Source organism: Pipistrellus hanaki, assembly GCF_964339955.1.
Source record: "Pipistrellus hanaki genome assembly, chromosome: 1".
NCBI classification, from domain to species: Eukaryota; Metazoa; Chordata; class Mammalia; order Chiroptera; family Vespertilionidae; genus Pipistrellus; species Pipistrellus hanaki.
Window position 1 is genome coordinate 188817938 of NC_140503.1, and position 20313 is coordinate 188838250.

Genomic DNA, 20313 nt, shown 5'->3' on the forward strand with positions numbered 1-20313 from the left:
TAAATGTTGCACTTTTTACTTACAGGGAGAAAGGGAAAGGGATAGAGAGTTAGAAACATCGATGAGAGAGGAACATTGATCAGCTGCCTCTGTGGCTCAATGGTTGAGCACTGACCCAGGAACTAGAAGATCATGGTTTGATTCCCTGAGGTCAGGGCATATGCCTGGGTTGTGGGCTTAATCCCCAGTGTGGTCATACAGGAGGTAGCCGATTGATGATTCTCTCTCATTGATGTTTCTATCTCTCCCTCTCCCCTCCTCTCTGAAATCAATAAAAATATATATTAAAAAAAACAAACCACTTAATAGGAATATACATAAAATAACCCTATGAGATAGAATAGTAAGAAAAAAAACTAGATACAAGTATATATTAATGTAATTAGCATAAAGTGAATACTCAAATTTTGTTGAAATTATGCTATTGTTTTTAAATAATTAAAAATTGTTTACCTGTGGTGCCAGAAGAGGTAGCCTAATATAAGCCAGAAGTTTACTGAGATCTTTCCGTCTCTGTTCCAAGTCATGACGGACCCAAGTAAGAAGTGCATTCAATATTGTCTCCTCATTAGGAATGTTCATGTCATCACTGGCCAGGAGCTTTGCAATTTCATTGGCTGGTAATAGTACAAATTCTTGGTTTCGAATTACTTCCATAAAATGTTCCTAGAGAGAAAATAAGTATCATATAAACAATACCGTTTTTTTTTTTTTGTTTTTTTTTCCATTTTCCTGTCCAATACTGTTTTGTTTTGTTTTTTTAGATGCCAAGATAGTTTATAATTTAGACCTTCCTTACAATTTATTACTGCTTGCTAGGAAAGAAGCACAGTTGGAAAAAAAACCCCAATTTAAACTACAATCATATTGTTAAACTTTTAATTCCTATATTAAGTAGAATTAAAACGTTGTATAATTTATTACATTTTAAAAATGGACATAAGACCTTTAGGTAGTGCTTTGCTCAAGTTAGGGAATAATTTTGGCATGTATTTCAAAGGAAGATAAAAAAATTTAGACATGAGATGTATGATAGGCTAATATTAAATTTTAGTTTAGATTTGTGGTTGCCATAGAATTTGGCCAACAGTGAAGCCAAATACCTGGGTGAGCTGTGAAGCTATTTCTCTTACCCAGAAATGGTTTCCAGGTTGGCTAGATTTCCCTGGGCCACAGAAGTCTTCTCAGACTGCCCGGGGAAGAGTATGTGTCCTTAATACTATCCTAAAACCACATTGGCCTTTAAGAGTGTTTTAATGTGCCCTGATCAGTTTGGCTCAGTGGATACAGAGTCGGCCTGTGGGCTCAAGGGTCCCAAGTTTGCTTCTGGTCAAGGGCATGTATCTTGGTTGCGGGCACATCCCCTGTAGGAGGTGTGCAGGAGGCAGCTGATCGATGTTCCTCTCTCACGGATGTTTCTAACTCTCTATCCCTCTCCCTTCCTCTCTGTAAAAAAAAAAAAAAAAAAAAAAAAAAAAAAAATCAATTAAAAAAAATATAGTCTTGTGTATGGTGTATGGTATATATATAAAAAGAGTGTTTTAATGTTATTTATAAGACCACCCAGGATTTTAAGTCTGGTTTGAAAATTTTAATCTCCTCTAACCTGATTTACATACAAGTTCTATTGATCTATAAGAAAAAGCCAAAGTAAAAGAATGCACTGAGACTCTAGGACCTTATACTAAAGACAACTCAGCCCTGACCACATATTAGAACCAGGCTCTTTTTCATTTGAAAAGGGAGATAGGAATGCCCAGATGTGAGAAAATTACTTTTATTAGGCTACTCGTAGCCCTGCGCACAAATCCGTGTGCCAGTAGCTCACCAGTAGTTTGATGCCGCCCTCCAGTAGCTCTCCGCCCGGTGCCCCACCCTCTTGTAGCTTTTCCCTCCCTCTCTTCCCGCCCCTTGCCCCCCATAGCTTGCTGCCCTGCCCCCTCCTGTAGCTCTCTGCCACCTGCTTGTAGCTCGCTGCCCCATCCTCCTGCTGATCCGTGATCTGGTTGTTACGCGGTCAGTCATTAAGCTTCATGGTGTAACCACCATTTGCATATTACATCTTTATTATTATATATAGGATTATACTAAGCAATCTGAAGAGAAGGAAATTGTACTCTCTGGTATACAAGGTTATAAGTCTTAGTGCATGGATAGGTTACATAGTAGTAATTTAAATGCAAATGTTAGACACATTGTCCCTTTATGTCTTTCTTGTACTTCCTAATGTGCTATGACTGTCTCTGCACACAGAATTTTAGTAAAATAGCTAAGGCTGTTTAAATTGGAGCTACAGATAAGGACTATCAATAATTATCTCCTAAATTAAAATAAGAATTATAATTTCCATATAGCATGCAGTAACCCTAGTTAAGTACTGATTTAAAATATATTTTGGGTTAACATTCTTTTCTATAAAAATTCTTCAGAGGAAAACCATACATGAATAGTTAACTACATTCAATTGCTTCAATTCATCATGATTTGTTAAAGATGCCACAGTGAATCTATTTTAAATGACTGGTTATCATTTTCAGAAATATATTTTAATAAAACCTCAGTGCTGGAATGGCTTCAAGCAAACTGCTCTCTGCCATTGTATACTGACATTATAAAATGATTTGGTAACATACAGCAAGAACCATAAAAATGTTGAAGTTCTCAACCCAATTATGTCACTAGTAGTTTAATCCTTAATAAATAATTCACAAGGGAAAAAAACTGATGCTTCTCTAATGATGCTTATCTGTATTATCCTATATAATAAAAGGCAAATATGCAAATTGACTGACCAGCAGAATGACTGGTCACTATGATGTGTACTGACCACCAGGGGTAGATGCTCAACGCAGGAGCTAACCCCCGGTGGTCAGTGCACTCCCACAGGGGGAGTGCTGCTCAGCCAGAAACCTGGCTCACAGGTGGCAAGCACAATGGCCCACCTCCGCGGCAGCACTAAGCCAAGCAGTAAGAAGCAGTGAGCCACGTGGTAAGGAGCAGCGAGTGGTAAGGAGCGAGGGATCCTGGACTGTGAGAGGGATGTTCAACTGCTGGCGTAGGCCCGCTCCCTAAGCTGCCAGTTGGACATCCCTCAAGGGCTCCTGGACTGTGAGAGGGTACAGGCCGGGCTGAGGGATCCCTCTGAATGCATGAATTGCATGCACCTGGCCTCTAGTTATTTATAAAAGTAAAACTTAGCAAATAGCCTAGATGCCCAGCTATAGGGGTTGTAACTCAATGGACTATTAAGTAGGCATTAAAAATTTCAAAGACAAAGATCATGTAGATATATAAAAAGTTATTTATTATAAAATATTAGATGAGAGTCTGAAGAAATCAGTATATTTCTAATTGCTCAAAGGTATAGTATATGGTATAGTCAACATTTATACAACACTGCCATGTTACTGATATAACTACTGCCATACTTTCACATGGTATTAACTATTTGTATGCCATAAACATCTATAGATGCAAATGGTGGCCCTTTTTAACCCTTTGCACTCCGAACCATTCTGGACATTGGCTACCAGCTACTCGACGCTACTTTGCGGCGGAAATGTGCGTTGAAATAACTCAATTCCCCGTAATCACTAATAAACTGCAATGTCCCCTGAGAGGGGACATCCGAGTGATATGCTAGAATTCCGATGTCCCCTGAGAGGGGACAGCGGAGTGCAAAGGGTTAAATTAAATTCAAAATATTGTGGCAGTTAACTAGTTAATTGCATTTCATCAATGAAAAAAACCTATTATATAAATATTCTTTTAAAAAATCTTTAAATATATTTTTTATCTATTGGTTTTAGAGAAGAAGAGAGAAGGGAGAGAGAGATACAAACATCAATGATGAGCATCATTGATCAGCTGCCTCCTGCATGCCCCACAGTGGGGATCGAGCTTGCAACTCAGGCATGTGCCCTGACCAGGAATTAAACCATGACCTTCTGGTTCATAAGTCGATGCTCAACCATAGAGGCACACTGACTGGGCTAAATATTCTTTTTTTTTTTTTTTTTTTTTTTTAAATATTTTTTATTGATTTCAGAGAAGAAGGGAGAGACAGAAACATCGATGAGAGAGAAACATCATCAATCGTGGCTGCCTCCTGAACACCCCATACTGGCTATCGAGCTCACAACTTGTGCATGTGCCCTTGACTGGAATTGAACCCAGGACCCTTCAGTGAGGACCGGTCAGCTCTCTACCCACTGAGCCAAACCAACTAGAGCTAAATAATCTTTTGATTATTTGTTAATATACTTCAGAACATGCCCATTCCATTTTAGTATAACTTGTACTTAGTGAAAATTTAATTTTTAAAAACTTACAGAAATACAACTAAACAAAGTATTTTCCAAAAGTATTTGGTTTTGAAGCAAGTATTTTAGCAGAATTCCATGGTTTTATAGGTTTTCTAGACCACAAAACAAAATTTAAAGTTTTAAAATGAAATGTCTATATTTATTTTATAAATCCATAATGACATTAAAATTTGTAATGACATAACCAGTCTTGTACTTTTTTTGTAGAGGTTTAATGACTTGTTCCAGTTCAAGTGCAGTGGCAGTCAGAACAAGAACAAAAGTTTCCAGATTTTAGGATTACAGGAAGGAACTCCTCATCCTTTCCTACTTATATTCATTCAGGATCAGGGAACATCCAAAGTACATGCACCATTTACTGACTGTGCCAACTGAATTCGCAATGTGGCATTACACTTCCTTCATATTTTGAATCCATCAAACACTTGCTAGCATTATGCTCCTTTCCCCTTTGGGATAGTTTTTAAGTAAATGAAATTACTGAGAGATTTATTTAAATTGAAGATTCAATTTTGTTATACACTTTCATTCAGTTCCCATAGCAACAATTCAAATCACACAATCTGCCTCTAAATTACTTATTGTTATTAGAATTCAATTTCATGTCTCTGTTGCAACTGAATAATATCAAATAATGGCTTGAAAGGGAAAAAAAAAAAATCCCTACCCCAACTTCTTGGCTATGAGAAGAGCTTTAAGAACATGGAGCTAATTTGAATTTAATTTATGTCTAAGGCTTAAAAAAGCAGCAATCGTGCCTCTACTGTAAACAACAGGAGTGACCTAAATATTTTATGTGAATAAAACTCCTTCCTAGGAAAGACATCTTACTTAAATTATGAATTGATTATAAAAGTTAAAAAAAAATACAGCTTTATTTTATTTATATTAATGTTATTCCAAAAAGTATTTGACCTTGAAATGATAACTGTACAAGGTTAAAATGACAACTCTACAAGGAAGAATAAAGATGGAGGGGGAAAAGTCTTATGAAAGGACTTATTTTAAGACGTTAACCTAACACCATGCTAAGTCTGTATAGTATTGCCCTGTTGTACAATCTCTTATTTTTTTCACTTGAAGCACTTTGACCATTATGAACAAGAACATTTCTGAAAAGTAATTATACCACAGGGATAAAAACAAATAAGAAAGGTTGTGCTTTTGTATAAGGGCTTTTAGTCCACTCACATAAATCCCTACCGTGTTGAAGAGAGTAAAATTTATATAATGTGGTGACAATTATGATGATGTCATTTATGACTGAGTATACTATGAGTTAATCACTGTTTTAAGTGCTAAACTTCTAGTAACTCATTTAATCCTCACATTAAGCTTATGAGGTAGGTAGAATTAATCTTCCCGATAGTTGTAAATATTTGGTCTTATAATTTTTCCAGATCTCTATTTTTCCAGTGAAAGATTCTTAAAGTACTTGTCAATTCCTTGACAAAACAACTCAACAGAAGGACTGGGGGTGGGGGAGAGTGTAGAGGAAATAGCTAAAGGTTGACAAAATTAGTAATATGGATAACTGTATTTCTGTATGTAAATGCTCACATTTTCTCTTCCCTTAGAAGCCGTATTGCCTTAAATGAAACATTTAAAGCAAGAGTCTCCAGTTACTGCACAAGAGTAAAGACCCAAGTGTGGACAGATGGTCATTCCTTAAAAATCCACAACTCTCCCTTTTCTAAATCCCTCTACATTGAAGACCAAGCAGTTGTTGGTCCTAACAATATGCCCTCAACATGCCCTTATTTTCTCGCTGTCCTAAATCAAGCTGTACTCATTATCCTGTAGGCTTCTGAATCAGAGCACCCTCTGTGATTTATTTTGAACATATAATTTGATACAATTAATAACAACATATTTCTATATAACTAAGAACACTTTTTACTTATAATGAGGTTTATCCATGATAAAAACAAAACAAAACAAAACCCTCCTCTTTAGGCTCCTATATTCTGTACTAGGATTGCACCAATGCATTATGATCACTATCACCAACTTCCATTAGTGAATATGTGGACAACTGTGAAATTCATGCAAATAAAATGTTTGCTGGAAATCCTGCTCTAAATACAACAGAAGTGAAAATCCTGTATGGAACAGTCCTAGGCCACTGTTCTGCTTCTTAGTGACTGTGAAAACTTAAGGCTTGACTCATGTATTCAGGAGAAATATTACTTGGTGTTTTTGCTTATAACTCAATGAAAATATAACAGACTAGAGGCCCAGTGCACGAAATTCGTGCACGGGGGCATCCACAGCCTGGCCTGCACCCTGTCCATTCAGGACCCTTGGGAATGTCTGAAGGCCAGTTTAGGATATCTCTCTCACAATCCAGGACAACTGGCTCCTAACCACTCACCTGCCTGCTTGCCTGATTGTCCCTAACCACTCTGCCTGCCAGGTCACCCCTAATTGCCCTCCCCTGCTGGCCTGGTCACCCCTATCCACCTCTGCCTTGGTTCCTGCCACGGTGGCTTTGTCCGGAAGGACATCTGGAAGGATGTCTGGTCTAATTTGCATATTAACCTTTTATTAGTATAGATTAGACAGTGAACCTGAGCCTGAAAACATGTGGCAGAGCCATGGGAAGACAGCAACATGTAGATAAGCCTGCAACAATAAAGAACAAGACAAAGAGCATACGCTTTCCTGCTTTTCAAAAAAACACATACCATAGTATAATTGTGAGCCACTTTATGCAAATCTGTACAACCTTGGGCATCAGCAAAAGAACGGATTCCAAGACAGTTGGATGGGTGAAGCTGTTTCATTAAAAACTTACAGCATGCTTCCACAACCTGTGAAAGCTGAAGAAGGCAAGCTGTAGATAACAGGCACTCAATATTATCTTCTTTTAATTCAAGGCGGCCTTAATGATAAAGAGAAATTCCATTAACTATGGAATTATATTAACTTCAGTTTATAAACTAATTGGTGTTAAGAATAATAATTCTAAATAAGAACTCATTACATGCATTTCAGACCTAGATGATTTAAGACATTCAGGAAGAAAATAATAGAATGCTAACTATAAAATAACTTTTGCCTTTTTGTAACTTCTGCTAAAATAAACAACTAGTAACTCATTTGTAAGACTTTTAACAGGATGATTTAATTAGTAACATATCTATTATACAGAACTCAAATTTTAAATGCAATATTCTAAACACACAGAATTGATCTAATTATTATATTAACATCTAAAAATATCATTCAAAAGCTTAATTATGATTACTGCGTTAAAGATTCTGATATACAAGTTTTAACTTAAACAGGTATCACCAAGGGTGGCGATTGTAATAGCAGAATTAACTGTTAGCTGTGGCTAAAAGCAGAAATCTGAAATCTAATAAGATAACATAAATCTAAGAGGTTTTAAGTTTATATTACCTGTATAAGCATACTGAATCAGGGACCATAGTGAATTCGGTTCTACACCTTCCATTTTTATTTCTTCTTGTCTTGCTTCCCTGACATCGTTAGTAAACATGGCAGCAAAATAATCTGAGACAGAGGAGAGCACCAATCTGAGAACATATTAGAAGAAAAGAAAAAAATCAATGACAACATTAAAGTTAGTGCTCATTAATAAGTGCTACTTTTACACAGTTCAATATTTGTAAAATAATTTATGTTGTGAACTGAGCCAAAAAAATTTCCCCCAAGGAAGTACACTGTATGCTGAGAATCACATGAAATAAACTCTAAGTGGGATGAAAATAAAAAAATAAATGAATACTACTTTTTTTCCCTTCTCTCTAACTTTGTTACCCATAGAAATTGCATGGTATTGGGAAATGCACTTTAAGTGTGACAAATTGCTTTATGCTCTAGTTCCTTCCTCTGAATAATAAATTATCATTACTAAAAATTTTCTGCTGAGGTAATGACTTACTCTTTCACTTCTTAAATATTGATTTATAACATCTAGAAAAAAAAAAAGCTACAAGGCCACAGCATTAAATTGACTATATATAAAAAAGGGAAGAAATATAAAGGTTGATTTCTGTTTATCATCTGTTTTTTTATTTAATCATACAAGTAGTGAATATATGGGAGATATTTGAGAATGGTTTTAGCATTAATTATATTTAACTTCTATGATATTTTAATTATTATGATATTGTTATAAAGTTATAATATTTTTGTTACAACACTACAAACTATAATATTTTGTCATAATAACAATTATTCTATATTAGTTATGTCTCTGTCCAGACTTTTTGATAGTCACATATAAGCAAAATATTACCCACACACACACACTAGAGGCCTGGTGCATGAATTTGTGCATGGGCGGGTCCCTTGCCTGGCTGGCGATTGGGGCTGTCTTGCTGAATCCTGATTGGGGCTGATGGGGGCCGGCTGGGGAAGGGCCACGGGAGGGCTCCAGGGCATCTGGCCCTCTCGTCCAGTCACGATCAGCCGGACCCCAGCAGCAAGCTAACCTACTGGTCAGAACGTCTACCCCCTGGTAGTCAGTGCACATTATAACGACTGATTGAGCAGTCGACACTTTGAATATTATGCTTTTATACATAGGATTATATAGGATTTTAAACATGAATTTTCATTTGATAATATGTTTTGAAGATATTTCTATGTCAGTACATTTATATAGATTTACTTTATTCATAGTTTAAAAACACACACAGATTATGATATAGTAATAGTTGAAACTCCCTCTGTGTTTCTCTCTAATTCCATTATCCTCCCTCCCCAAGAGTGGGTTGCCGAGTCCTAATGTTTGCCAAATTGCTCTAGAAAGTGCTGTGCCAATTTAGACCCCTACCAGAATTGTATAATAGTTTAATACGGTCTCAGAATACTGTCAGATTTTTAAAATTTTGGCCATCTGTAAGGTATTAAATGGCATCTCATTATTGTTTAATTCATCTGATTGCTAGTGATGTTGAAGATCTTTCCAACTGTTTATTGGCTATTCAGATTTCTGCTTTTGAAGAAAAATTTATTTTCTTTAGTTTTCATTAATTTATCCCCCAAACAAATGCTTAGTAGTATGCATGCCTAGTAAGTAATGGGCAATGTTCTAGATACTTGAAATATTATCAGTGCAAAAAACAGAAAAGAGAGGCCTTCTCTCACTGAGTCTTACATTCTAGAGAGAAGGGAGACAAACTGATAAACAGCAGAAATAAACTATAGTCCATTTAAAAATGCTAAGTGCTCTGGGGAAAGAAGTCAGGTAAAGGGATACAGAGAGTGGGAGGTGGGTTAAAATAGATGGTCTCATTGGAAAGAGATAATTGGGCAAATAATTGAAGGAGATGCAGGAATTAGTCATTCAGGGATCTGGGAATAGCATTCAGGCAGAAGAGCAGCCAATGAAAAAATCCAAACGCCAGAGCAGCATGCATGGCACATACAAAGAACAAGAAGGTCAGTGTTGCTCAGAGTGAGCAAGGAGAGCACTGGGACAGAACATCACAGAGGTAATGCCAGGCTGGATCACACAGCCACTGTGAGCACACTCAGCGACATGAGGAGCCACTGAAAAGTGTGATCAGAGGAATGATGGAATCTGATCTACTTTTAAGGATCACTCGAGTAGCTGTGTAGAAAACAGAATTTGGGGGAAAGGAATCAAAGGAAGGAGACTAGTCAGGAGTTTCCTGCCTTGGTAACTTAGTGACATGGTGATGGCTTACATAATATGTGTGACAGGCAAGGTAATGAGTTCTGCTTTGGAAATACAGAATTTGAGATGCCTTTATGAAATTCAAGTTAAAATATGTTTTCTAATAAACTGATGCTTATAACATGGATTTTTGTCACAGTATGTAGCAGCATCTCATGCTAATTAAGTCACTGAAAACTATAAGACCAAGGCCATTCTTCCTGATTTTACTTCCACTTTGGAGGGTTTAACAAAACTTTTGGGACAGAGTGTTAATTAATTTAGAAAGGCATAGAAAAGCCTTTGGGATCATAATAGTGATTAACACTGAATAACGGGATATAAAATTATCAAAAGAAAAGTGATTTGTTTTTTTATTCAATGGCTCTTTTTTTCTTTTTCTTATGTCGAGAAATAATACTTCAGTTCTGTTAAAACCTTTTGTCCACTAGCACCAATGATTTTCATATTTCTTGCAGATCAGCAAACAAAAGTTGGGATAATTGCAGTTATTTAAAATTTCTTAACAGTTTTTGCCATTCCATTCGACCAGCTTTTTTGCTTCTAAATACCCTCAGCTCTAATTCCCGTTGAGTTTACTTAAAGTTATTTAATACATAGAATTAGGTAGGATGAAAGCTGTTTATAATAACTGAAATCTACGCCAAACAATACTGACTGATCTGAGGCTATTGTGTTTTGCTTTTGTGCTTCTATTATACAGAAGGAAAGTGACCTTTGGGGTCATTTGATGTGTAATCTATATATAAAAAAGGCTAATATGCAAAGTGTCCCTTTGGGAGTTCAACTGGGAGACCAGAAGTTCAATCACTGGCTATGACGTGTGCTGACCACAGTGAGTGACATGGAACGAAGGAAGGCCCGTCGGCAGCTGCAAGGCCCCATCTGCCCTGATCACTGGTCAGGCCCAGGGACACTACCCTTGCATGAATTTCATGCACCGGGCCTCTAGTAATTTCATATGCACTGTTTTCTTTGCAGAAATTCCATGCAATAGATCCCTTCCCCAAAACATTCTATCCTAACAGCCAACTGAAATTAGTTATCACACAGGATACTATTATAATAATTTGGTTATTACATAATAGGAAAGGAATAAAGGGAAGACTAAATAATATAGGCATGCCATTTATACAGCCTTGTCAGGAAGCTGCAATTAACATTCTCCAAGTCTGTTCTTCACAGATTGCTGGGGGAAGGGACTGGACAATAGATTCATGCCCAGTAAGGTCTGGGAGCCATGGGAGATGTTTACCTGTCAGTCACACCTGGGAACAAGTTAGTGGCTAGAATAGGAGAGGCCACTGCAAAGGTGTGAAACCTGAATATTTAAACTCCTGGACAAAGGAACCTCCCTCTTGCCGCTCTCCTGTGACTCCTGTTGTAGGACGCCCGGCTCCTCTGCATTCGACAACGTGGCCCACAGCCATGTGGACTCCAAAAGTCTATAATGGATTAATAGACTTTAACTTACCTGATGTTACCTGACCCAGCTCCACCATGGAATGGATAATCTGGACACTGGCCCTGCTTTGGGCTCTGCTGGAGCCCCAGCTGTACCTTTTTCAGCACTGGGTGAAGGGGCAGAGGACTTTGCAACCCAATAAATATAATTCCATGCCAATAAAAAACATTCATTCTCCCGTGGGGGCCTCTGGAAATGCTTATTCCAGTGGTACCTCAAGAACCCCACTAGAGTCAGGGAAACTGAACCCACTGATTTCTCCTGCAACAAACATACATAACTAAATTATCAAGAAAATGTTCACACACAAATTTAAAAAATAGTTACCTATGAGCTGGAATTCTGCGATCACCAGCAACTAGAATTACATCACATAACTGTTTGTGTCTCAAATAGTTTTCCATCTTTTTAAATGTTTGTTCAGCATGATTAAGGGCTTGGAAAAATTCATCTGATGAACATGGCTCCATAGTATGGCAGGATGATAATGTCTGACTACTATTGGAAGTCCTGAAAAGAAAGAGAACAAACATTTTGAAATATCACTATTACATTAAAAAGGTGTAGTCTAGCGAGTCACTTTAAAACCTTTAAATGTATTAGAAATAATTGATGCTACTGACACTTTGCATATTAGGTTTGTATAAACCTAATATGCAAAGTGTCCTCTTGAGAGTTCAACCAACCAGTTCAATCACTTGCTATGACGTGCACTGACCACCAGGGGGTGGCATGGAATGAAGGAAGGCCCTAGCTAGCAGCCGGCAGCCAGGGAAGGGAGACCCAGGCCAGTAGCCGGCAGCTGCTAGGGACCCTACCGTGCACAAATTTCATGCACTTGGCCTATAGTTAATATATAATCATTCATTAGCGTCTTTCAAAATCATATGTGTGTCCTGTAAGCATTGTGAGTGAATGTGACATCTGTTAGTGAACAGCTATACATATTCTTTGTATTGCCTGCTTTTGTGGTCTCTTCTCTAGTCAACACATCTCTGTTGGAAAAAACCAAGTGATTTCATATTAATAGATATTCCTCCTAACATATTTAGGTATAAGAGATCATTTTTTGAAGTAAGGAAGGCAAATATAAATTCAAGTCATTCTTTACTTTAAAAATGGATTGTGTTCAATAGCTCATTTATAAGATGTTTAAAATATGAAAATATTATCATAAAAAACTATGCTATAAATAATTTATTTGATTTTCTGCTCAGTCTTCAAAAGTCCAGATAAATTATAACTTATATTTCAGGTTAAAGGACTTTGATGGCCAAACTGAAAAATTATTTGAAATCTCCAAATTATAATTTGAAGAGTATGAGTTCTGTTTTCATATGATTTCTTAATGGCAAAAATTAAAATGATTAGGATTAAGAATCTATATATATATAGCCGAAATCGGTTTGGCTCAGTGGATAGAGCATTAGCCTGCAGACTGAAAGGTCCCAGGTTCGATTCCGGTCAAGGGCATGTACTTTGGTTGTGGGCACATCCCCAGTAGGAGGTGTGCAAGAGGCAGCTGACCGATGAATCCCTCTCATTGGTGTTTCTAACTCTCTATCCCTCTCTCTTCCTCTCTGTAAAAAAATCAATAAAATATATTAAAGAAAAGAAACACCTAACCACCCAAATTAAAAAAAAAAGAAAAGAAAAAGAATCTATATATATATATAAAAGGCTAAGTGACCGACCATTTGTCCATCCGACTGACCTATTGGCTGGTACATATGACACACACTTTGAAAAATTGAAAAATAAACATTGACTCATGCATGGGCAATACATATAAAGCTCTCCCTGGTGCCAATCGCACATGTGTGTTTCAACCTGTCATTACCAATTGTGAATTTAGTTGACACTTCTGTTATAGAGAAAGGGCGAATAGCAACATTAAAATATTTCTTCTAATTAATTTCCTTTAATGTGCATGAATCTGCATCAGGCCACTAGTGAAATAATAAATTCATTACCTTCTCCCTGTCCTCCAAGATCTCTTTTCCATAATCTCTTGAATTAAGTAATTAACATCTATTGGCTATGCAATTAACTATAAAACTACCAACTGTGCTATAACTAAGTTCTCATTTCTCAGCAGGTTCATTTTTAAGGATTTTATGATTCTCACAAATGCTTTGTTGAATCAAGCCTCACTAAATCTTAAGAGAATTTCTTAATATAAATATCTAATAACCTTATTAAAAAAATCACTGGATATTTTAAAGTAAAGGGTACTGAAGCAAGGAGATTAAGTACCTTGCCAGAAGTCACAGAATTTGTTCAAGGCAGAAACAGGGCTGTCATACAGATTGCTATGTGTTCAACACAACAGCTTTTTTATTTTTCCTCCTGGTAATACTATAGCTAGACTCCATTTCCCAGCCTTTCTTGCAGATAGGTATAGACTTATGATGGAATGAAATATGTCAACACCAGGCTAACATGGCTAAGAGCAGGTATGCCTTTTTCTCCCTCCCTCCCTCTGCTCCCCTCCCCTCCCTTCTTCTTTTCTCTACCCCCACTCCCGCCCCCGCCCCTGAGTTGAATAGACAGGACTGAGGACTCAGATGAAGGAAGAGGTAAAATACACTCAAATAAGAACACTCCCATAGACTGAACTCAAGGAACTCTCACATTGGATTGAGCTATAAGCTAGCAGTGCCTGACTAATACATATTTCTACCAAATCCTCCCAGCCCAGTGCACTTTCAGTGCCAAACAAATATGGGCCCTAAAAAAATGTTCTTGGAGGTAACTGTCAATAAAGATAATAAAGGCAAAATATAAATTTTCTAGAAAGGATGTATTGTATACGATGAATATTACTGGTGTGATGATCTGGAAGATTCAGTATTATATACTCAACTTTACATTTAAGATCATTAACATAAAAATGTATTGAGTAATGTATATGTTGCTTACACAAATAAGTGAGAATTAGAATCTAACAGAAAACATAAGCAAAAACAAAGAATAGTGGCTTTGATGAGTAATAATTTGAAGATTTAAAACATTTTTCAAAAGCACAAAATTTTAGTTTTATTCTGTCAAAATACTGACCAATTATTATGAGTATTAATAATCTAAGGATGAGAGAAAATTAGAAAAACTAATTTTAACAAGCTACAAATCCTTTCTAGGACAAGATAAAGTGAAGTAAATAAATCAAGCACTTCTTTCCTAGGGTTTCTATATTTTGTATTACATTTCTTATACTTTATATTACATTCTCAGAAATGACTAGAAAATGAATTTGTTGATGATTGGTTTGGGTGGCCACATGATCCAAACAAGGCCAATCAGAATTAAGTTCAAGATGTTTGTTGATGTTCTTTAAAAAGTCACTCTCTTCCCATTGAGTTTGCTAAGCTGATAAAAAGAAAACTTGAAGCTACTCGTGGCTGCCACATGAGAAAATGCCATCACAAAGGAAAACAGAATCTAGAGAAAGAGAAAAATAGATTTCTGAATTATTTGAGTATCTGGATCCAGCCATGTCTAAAGCTGGGCTCCGTTTTTGGCCTTTCAATTTACATATATGAGGCAAAAATTTCTAGCTTTTGCTTAAGTCAGTTGAGTTGGTCTTCTGTCTTTTTCAACCAGAGTCTTAATCAATATTTATATTAGGGCAAAAAAAGCAGGTTGCAAAATAGTATGTAACAATAAGATTCAGATTTTAATTCTAAAAACACACTTTTTATTGTGTATGTTTAGAAAACATACTGGCAGTACACTTCCCCAAATTGTTCATGATTATTTTGGGGTGGCAGGGAAATTAGTTGTTTGCATTTTTTCATTTTTGCCTACTCTATTTTTCAGTGTCTCTATGATAAAAATGATGCAATGTGGTAAAAAAAAAAAAAAAAAAAAATTAAATCCAAAGAACTTGGAAGAGTTCTATTCAGCTGTCTTCACCTCTTGAACTCCGCTGATTTTGACCCCCAAACAATTCTTCACTTGTACAACAGTAATGAGTGTTAACTGGACACAGCTACACACTCAGGTAGAGAATACATTTCTGAGCTTCTTACAACTAGCTGTGGTCATGGGGCTGGGTTTTCAACAATGGAATGTGAGCAGAACTGATATACCCAGATTGCGTTATTTGACTAATGTCCTCCTTCTTGGTCTTTGGCCTTTCCCACAGGCTAGAATGCGGAGGGGAACTGAGTCAATTTTGACCATAAAGAAAGGAAAACACTTTACAGGATGAAGACACAACATAGAAGGAATCCGAGTCTCTGAGTGAACTTGTGAAGCAGAGCTACTAGCTACCCTGGGCCACTTGCCATATGTTAGGTGGTAAGAAATAAACTTCTATCTCCTTTGAGCTGCCATATTTCTGAATCTTTCTGTTATAGCATTTTAACTTAATCTCTAATAATATACTCTCTAAAGTTAAATGACCAAATGATATAGGGCAATGTGCATACAAGTGTCTATGCCATATGTGAATGCTTTCATGCCTAATACATATAATTTTAAAAATGTATCAAAGTAAAATATAATAAATGACATAAAGATAGGGTCTTCTGCCTTAAAAATTTAGAATTACAGAGGCCAACTGTGCAACTGTGGTGCCTATTCTTTTTCCTAAGCTATTGCTTTAGCTTTTCCAGCTGTTCTAGGAGTAATATGATTCCAATAAATTCTTATTCTGTTTGAGTCAGTCAGTCAATGTTCAGTTGCTTAAAACTAAGAATGGTGATTGATATAGCATACAGATAGGTGTTAGGGGGTTCATGAACTCCTTGAACTATATACAAAATATTTCACACACACACACACACACACACACACACACACACGGACACTGTTTTCTAGGAAGAGGTTCCATTGCTTATGTCAAGCGAATCTATATTATGACTTGGGTATATATGTATGAGGGAAGACCATGCCACATATCTGTCCTACACATGAGTACATTATAGTTAAACTTCTTTGCCATCTCTGGAAACAAAATACTTTTCATGAGGAAGTGCAGAAATTTTTTAATTTCAAACTGAACCGTAATTAACAGACTGGTTTAAACAAAGAGATGCAGAGACAATAAGAGGGTCAAGACAATGGAGACAGCTCTGGAGAAAAGCTGATTATTATGAAGATAACTCCTTGCTGGGAGAGAAGGAGGACCTAATTGCCTTCAGGTTGAGTCAAAGAATAGCAAACCATCTTATCAAGAAATAGAGTTCAAGGATATCTGTGGTTGAAACACTGAGTAGCAAGGAACCAAAAAGACAGGTCTGCTGACTGGATAAAGAGTTGTGGCCGGGGCAAGAGAATAGACCTGTAAGCCAGCCAGGCTTGCCATTTTCCAGAACCAGGCTAAGAAAACTAACTGGGGAGAGGTGACACTGGTTTGTTAATAAATCATTAACTATTAGTTAATGCAAGTTGAAAAGGTGATTAAATGAATAGTCACAGAGAACTGCCTACTGGTATGGAAGCACGAACTCTATATATTAATTGTTTGGGATCAAAGTGCAGCTATTTCCAAGTGATTAAGGTCAATAGCAGTGGTAGGTCAAGTTGGTAGTGTGGACTAAAAGGGGCCACATGCTATCCTGACAAGCTCAGAGATGGCCTGTATGGTGGCCTTACAAACCCAGAGACCGAAACTAACCACATAGGATGGTCTGAATGAAAACGTTTTAAATTAAAAGTAGTTTATGGTGGGTAGTCATGTCCTAGGCTGCTATCTTTCCTGACAAAGGTCAATCTTTACCTTAACTGAGCCTGTTGTTTTTTGCATCTACTGTAACGTATTGCTGGAATGTCAAAGTAATTTTCCTTTTACTGGATCCCTCATAGCACGGGCACTGTTCTGTGGAGTCCACAAATCCCCTCACTGTTAGCGAGTTAATCATTGGCTGTTAACTATCCTCCATCCACCTATGAAAAAAGATGTGTCTACTTTTTATCCAATCCCAGAATTTCTCCTCCCCCTCCGCTTTCATTTCTCCCGCCTCTCTAATCCATCACCAATGGATTTCATGTAACCCACTTACACTTCCTCTTTTGATTGTAATGTATAAAATAAGGTGCAAAACTGCCATTCTCCAGTGCATTATCTCAATCCATTGTGATTTTGCTTCCCAGCATTTGTCAACATTTTGGCTCACATAAACTCAGAAAAATTCTTCACAGGTGTGAATGTTTCTTACATTGAAAGTAGTATGCGTCTTTGATATGATGTGATGAAAATGGTACTTTATCCCTGTGGCCTTCTTCCCTTTAACTCATAACCCCAGTCTAATTATGAGAAAAACATCAGACACATCGCAATTGATTAAGACATTCTACAAAACATCTGACCAGTACTCCTAAAACTGCCAAAGTCATCAAAAACCAGGAAAGTCCCTGGGCTGGTGTTGGTCAGTGGTTGAGCACTGATCCATGAACCAGGAGGTCACAATTCATTTCAGGATACATGCTGGGATTACTGATTCAATCCCCAGTAAGAGGCATGCAGGAGGTAGCAGACAGATTATTCTTTCTCATCATTGATATTTCTATTTCTCTCTCTTCCTTCCTCTCTCTGAAATCAATAAAAAGTAAAACAAAAACACACAACAAAAGAAACTGTCACAGCCCGGAGGAAACTAAGGGAACATGAGGAACTAAATATAACAATGTTGCCTGGCTGCCCGTATGGCCTAGTGGTTGAGCACCGACCTATGAACCAGGAGGTCATGGTTTGGTTCCTGGTCAGGGCACATGCCAGGGTTGCAGGCTCAATCCCCAGTAGGGGGCATGCAGGAGGAAGTTAATCAATGATATTCTCTTACCAAGGATGTTTCTATCTCTCCCTTTCCCTTCCTCTCTGAAATCAAAAAAAAAAAAAAATAATAACATGTTATTCTGGATAGAATCCTATAACAGAGAAAGGATATTAGGTAGATATTAAGAGTCTGAAAAAAGTATGAACTTTGGTTAGCAATAAAATATCAATATTAATTCATTAATAATAATAGATGCACCAAACTAATCCTATATAATAAAGAGGTAATATGCAAACTGACCATCACACCCTCATAAGATGGCTATCTATGACCAGGCCAGTGGGGTTAAGGGAGGGAGGTTAGTGAGGGAAGACCAAGCACTGAACAGCAGGCTTTGTGGGGTGACCAGGCTGGCAGGGGGGTTAGTAAGGGATGACCAAATGACTGAACAGCAGGCTACATGGGGCAACCAGGCTGGCGGGGGGGGGGGGGGGGGGGGGGGCAATAAGAGGTGACCAGGCCAGCAGGAGTGGGGGAGTTAGGGGTGAGCAGGCCGGCAGGGGGACAGTTGGGAGCGATTAGGCTGGCCCAGGGGGCAGTTAGAGGCGACCAGGCTGGCAGAGGGGGCAGTTAGGGGTGATTAGGCTGGCATGCAGAGGCAGTGAGGGGTGATCAGGCTGGTGAGATGGGGCAATTAAGGGCAACCAGGCAGGCAAATAGGTAAGTGATTAGGAGCCAGTGGTCCTGGGTTGTGAGGGGGATGTCCGACTGCTGGTGTCGGGCCTATACCAGCAGTCGGACATCCTCTGAGGGGTCCTGGATTGGAGAGGGTGCAGGCTGGGCTGAGGGGGGACACCCCCCCCCCCCCGCACAAATTTCGTGCACCGGACCTCTAGTAAATAATAATAGCAGGGGAAATTGGGTATATATGAACTCACCATATACTATCTTCACAATTTTTCTATACATCTAAAACTGTAATAAAAATATAAACTTTGTTTTTCTTAAGTGCAGTTTTATTTTACTTATGACCTTGATCAAGTTATTTAGCCTTTCTGTGCCTCACTGGCTTCATCTGTAAAGTTAGAATACAGGATGGGGAAAAAGAGGTTTACAGTCGTGGGTATGGATACTGTTTATTCTTGTACTATTATTTATTAGTTATTGTATTATTTTCTATATGAACAACTGTAAACCTACTTTTGCTCCGTCCTATATAACAGGAGCAGTCTAGCTCAGAAATCTGTTGTGAAGACTAAAGGAGTTAATATACTAAAATGCTCAGAACAGTGCCTCACGAATAGTAAGCACCAGTCAGTACTAACTGTGTTATTTTATTAGTTTTCGGTATTTGTAAAGTACAGTAACATTTTATGTATATTGACTAAAAAATTGTCTGACATTAAAGTCTAACTTTACAAACAAAATTTGAAATGGTTTCCCCCAATTAAAAATATCAAAAATTACAGAAATTCAAAGCTGCCAAATCAAGGGAAGTGTAAACTGTGTTTGTATTTGGGCCACGTGTAAACCTTGCTGACCCCGTTAAGAATTCATCATGAGTTAAGCTCTTAGGAACCTGTAGTTCACATGAAAGGTGATAACTCTGTTACATAGGGTCTAAAATTCTCATGGTGTAACATAAACTAAAGTTTGTATTTTAATACCAAAGTATGATTTAGAGGCCTCCCATGGAGAAAAGGTGGCAAGGTTATAGACCCAAGATCTAGGTGAACAGAAGAGGAACTTTTAAATCACTTAGATCTGTGGCAGCAGAAACTATCAGAAGTCTAAGTCTCAGGCAGATACTTCTCTTAGCTAGAACAACTGATCAAACATATTAATAATGTTTGCTGCCTCCTAAGTCCTGATGATTCTGTGTATGCAAAACCACTCAGCGGCCTTCCCTTTTTCTAATAACTGAAAATTTCAGTCTAAGTTTTGGGGTCTAAATAAAAATATTACTGCCTAAATAAATTCTCCATGTATCTTATGCATTTCCCCATTATGTCTTTAATATTTTAAGATATCTATAGTATACTCAAATGTTTACTATATATTTATTATTTGCAAATATTGTATAAGAAAAAGAAACATTCCCAAGTTACATACAAAAATTTGAGGAAT

The 20313-nt window shown here is 37.4% G+C and overlaps 1 protein-coding gene across 2 annotated transcripts in view; it reads right to left on the reverse strand.

The window, feature by feature from the left end:
- KLHL5 (kelch like family member 5) overlaps positions 1-20313 on the reverse strand; it is a 61451-nt gene that overhangs the window by 21138 nt on the left and 20000 nt on the right. For both annotated transcript variants that reach the window (XM_084900866.1, XM_084900865.1), the window contains 4 exons: positions 11792-11974; positions 7731-7867; positions 7013-7209; positions 454-666 (listed from right to left, as the gene is read on the reverse strand). In XM_084900866.1, coding sequence (XP_084756992.1) covers positions 454-666; positions 7013-7209; positions 7731-7867; positions 11792-11934 — 690 coding nt within the window. In that variant the 5' untranslated portion in view covers positions 11935-11974. The remainder of the gene's footprint in view (positions 1-453; positions 667-7012; positions 7210-7730; positions 7868-11791; positions 11975-20313) is intronic.